Genomic DNA, 2,667 nt, shown 5'->3' with positions numbered 1-2,667 from the left:
GTATGTTTCTGAATGATTCACAGAGCCTTGAAGCATAGTTAGGTTGGAAGGCAAAAATAGAAATCAAGGATATAAGCACAATAGAAATGTAGCTCAGTTTTACTTGTGGGAATATGTGTGTGACTATAGTTATTGGAGTAACAGAATAGATATTAAATACAAAGGTAATATAATGGTTTAATAAAAATAGAAAACAAGAGTCCAGTAAATTCTCAAGTCAAAGCTGACTGCAAAGGTAACTTATTTATATCCTTATCTCTGCTTGATTTTCCTAGCTTCTAGGACAGACCCTGAGTCTCAGAACATGGACATCACAAATGGCACTATGGTAACAGAATTCATCTTGCTAGGGCTCACAGATCGCCCAGAACTCCAGCCTGTCCTCTTTGTGCTGTTTCTGGCGGTCTACCTTTTCACTCTCTTAGGCAACCTGGGCATGATAACATTAATCAAACTAGACTCTCGCCTTCATACACCCATGTACTTCTTCCTCACGAACTTGGCCTTTGTGGACTTGTGCTACACATCCAACGCCACCCCACAGATGTTGGCTAATTTCTTATCAGCCAAGAAGACCATTTCCTTTGTGGGCTGCTTTATCCAGTGTTACATTTTCATCGCACTTCTTCTCACCGAGTTCTATATGCTGCAGCCATGGCCTATGACCGCTATGTGGCCATATGCAACCCTCTACGCTACAGTGTGAAAATGTCAAGGCAAGTTTGCCTTGGCTTAGCCAGTTTTCCTTATGTCTATGGCTTCTCAGATGGCCTCTTCCAGGCCATCCTGACCTTTCGCCTGACCTTCTGTAGGTCCAATGTGATCAACCACTTCTACTGTGCTGACCCTCCTCTCATTAAGCTCTCCTGCTCTGACACTTATGTCAAAGAACATGCCATGCTCATATCGGCTGGCTTCAACCTCTCTACTTCCCTCACCATCATCCTTGTGTCCTACGCCTTCATTATCGCTGCCATCCTCCGCATCAAATCAGCAGAGGGAAGGCGCAAGGCTTTCTCCACCTGTGGTTCTCACATGATGGCTGTGACCTTATTTTACGGGACACTCTTTTGCATGTATGTCAGGCCACCAACCGATAAGACTGTTGAGGAATCAAAAATCATAGCTGTCTTCTACACGTTTGTGAGTCCAGTGCTTAATCCGTTGATCTATAGTCTGAGGAACAAAGATGTAAAGCGGGCCTTGAGGAATGTGCTCAGAAGAAATACTGTCAGGACAATGTCAATAACTCCCGTTTTCATGAAACAATATCTGTAATTTTATTCTAAATGCATGTGGACTTGGATGATGAATTTTAGTGTTCTCCATGAATATATCTTGAGTTACCCAGTTAAAAATGCTTATAAAATGAGATGAGGTTGGTTATTTTTTTAATATTTTTTATTGTGAAAATGCTGTACAGAGAGGTTACAATTACATGGGCAAGATAATGAGTACCTTTCTTATCAAGCATTTTAGCTTCCTCCTTTGTTTCCCCTTCCCACCCCTACCCATCCTCCCCCTTGATCTCCCACCCAGTCCTCCTCCCTTCCCCCACTCTCCCACTCAATCCTCCTTCTCCCCCCCACCAAAGTTGTAAAGTTTGTTTTCAACATAACGACTTTGGGCTTAAGCTCAGGGACTCAAGAGTTTTTATTTGGCTTTTTTGCTCAAGGCTGGTGCTCAATCACTTGAACCACACTTCCACTTCTGGCTTTTTTGCTAATTAATTGGAGGTCAGAGTCTCGTGGTCTGTCTGTCTGTCCAACCTGGCACTGAACCAGAATCCTTAGAATTCAATGACCTGAGTAGCTAGGATTACAGTTATGGGACACCAATGCACGGCTCTCTCTTTGTGTGTGTGTGTGTGTGTGTGTGTGTGTGTGTTTAATTTTTATTTTTTTTATTTTGAAAATACTGTACAGAGGGGTTACAATTACATGGGCAAGATAATGAGTACATTTCTTATCAAGCATTGTAGCCTCCTCCTTTGTTTCCCCTCCCATCCTTTCCCATCCTTCCCCTGCCCACCCACCCAATCCTCCCAGCGATCCCCCCTCTCCCCACACCAAAGCTGTAAAGTTCATTTTTTGACATAATGACTTGTACATCTCATTGTTGCTGTGGGTCCACCTTTATCCCTATTTAAACTATTTGTTTTCCCCTTCCCCTCCACAAATTATACCAATATCAAATACAGTGAAAGCAGGGGTTATACTGTGGGGGAGGAACATACAAAGCAACAAAGAAATAATCTTATAAATGTGTTAGAAACAATCACATGAAAGAAAAAAAAAACATTTGAATACTTTTTTGTGTGTTTTATTCTAAATCTTTCCCCTAGGCAATTCCATGCATCAGCAATGTAATTACTGCCTTGGAGATTGTTAGAAATGAGTATTTACAATTTGTACATCAAATAGATCCATTGTGTTTATATCCATACATAACTCAACTGTGCAAGAGATTTATAGGAATGTCTGACTTCTTGAGCATTTACATTTGCAGGACTAGAGTCATGAGGCAGGTCTTTTTCCATTGGAGTCATATATACCTATGTTTATGTATGCTGTAATGTATAAACATATCTGAATATACATTTTAGCTGGCAGTTTGGTACATTCAAATGTATACCAATGTCTAAAAACTAATCTATTACTGGATTGA

General features: G+C 40.9%; 1 protein-coding gene across 1 annotated transcript; it reads left to right on the top strand.

The window, feature by feature from the left end:
* The first annotated feature begins 304 nt into the window (after positions 1-304).
* On the top strand, positions 305-1,278 carry LOC122104773 (olfactory receptor 5M11-like). Its single transcript, XM_042675706.1, is given in 2 exon segments — positions 305-635; positions 638-1,278. Coding segments are annotated over 2 exon segments (972 nt in total).
* Positions 1,279-2,667: the final 1,389 nt, after the last annotated feature.

Source organism: Dipodomys spectabilis, unplaced genomic scaffold (assembly GCF_019054845.1).
Source record: "Dipodomys spectabilis isolate Male_0828 unplaced genomic scaffold, ASM1905484v1 ptg000030l, whole genome shotgun sequence".
NCBI lineage: Eukaryota > Metazoa > Chordata > Mammalia > Rodentia > Heteromyidae > Dipodomys > Dipodomys spectabilis.
Note: the sequence above shows the minus strand (reverse complement) of the source record. Positions and strands in the feature narration are given on the sequence as shown.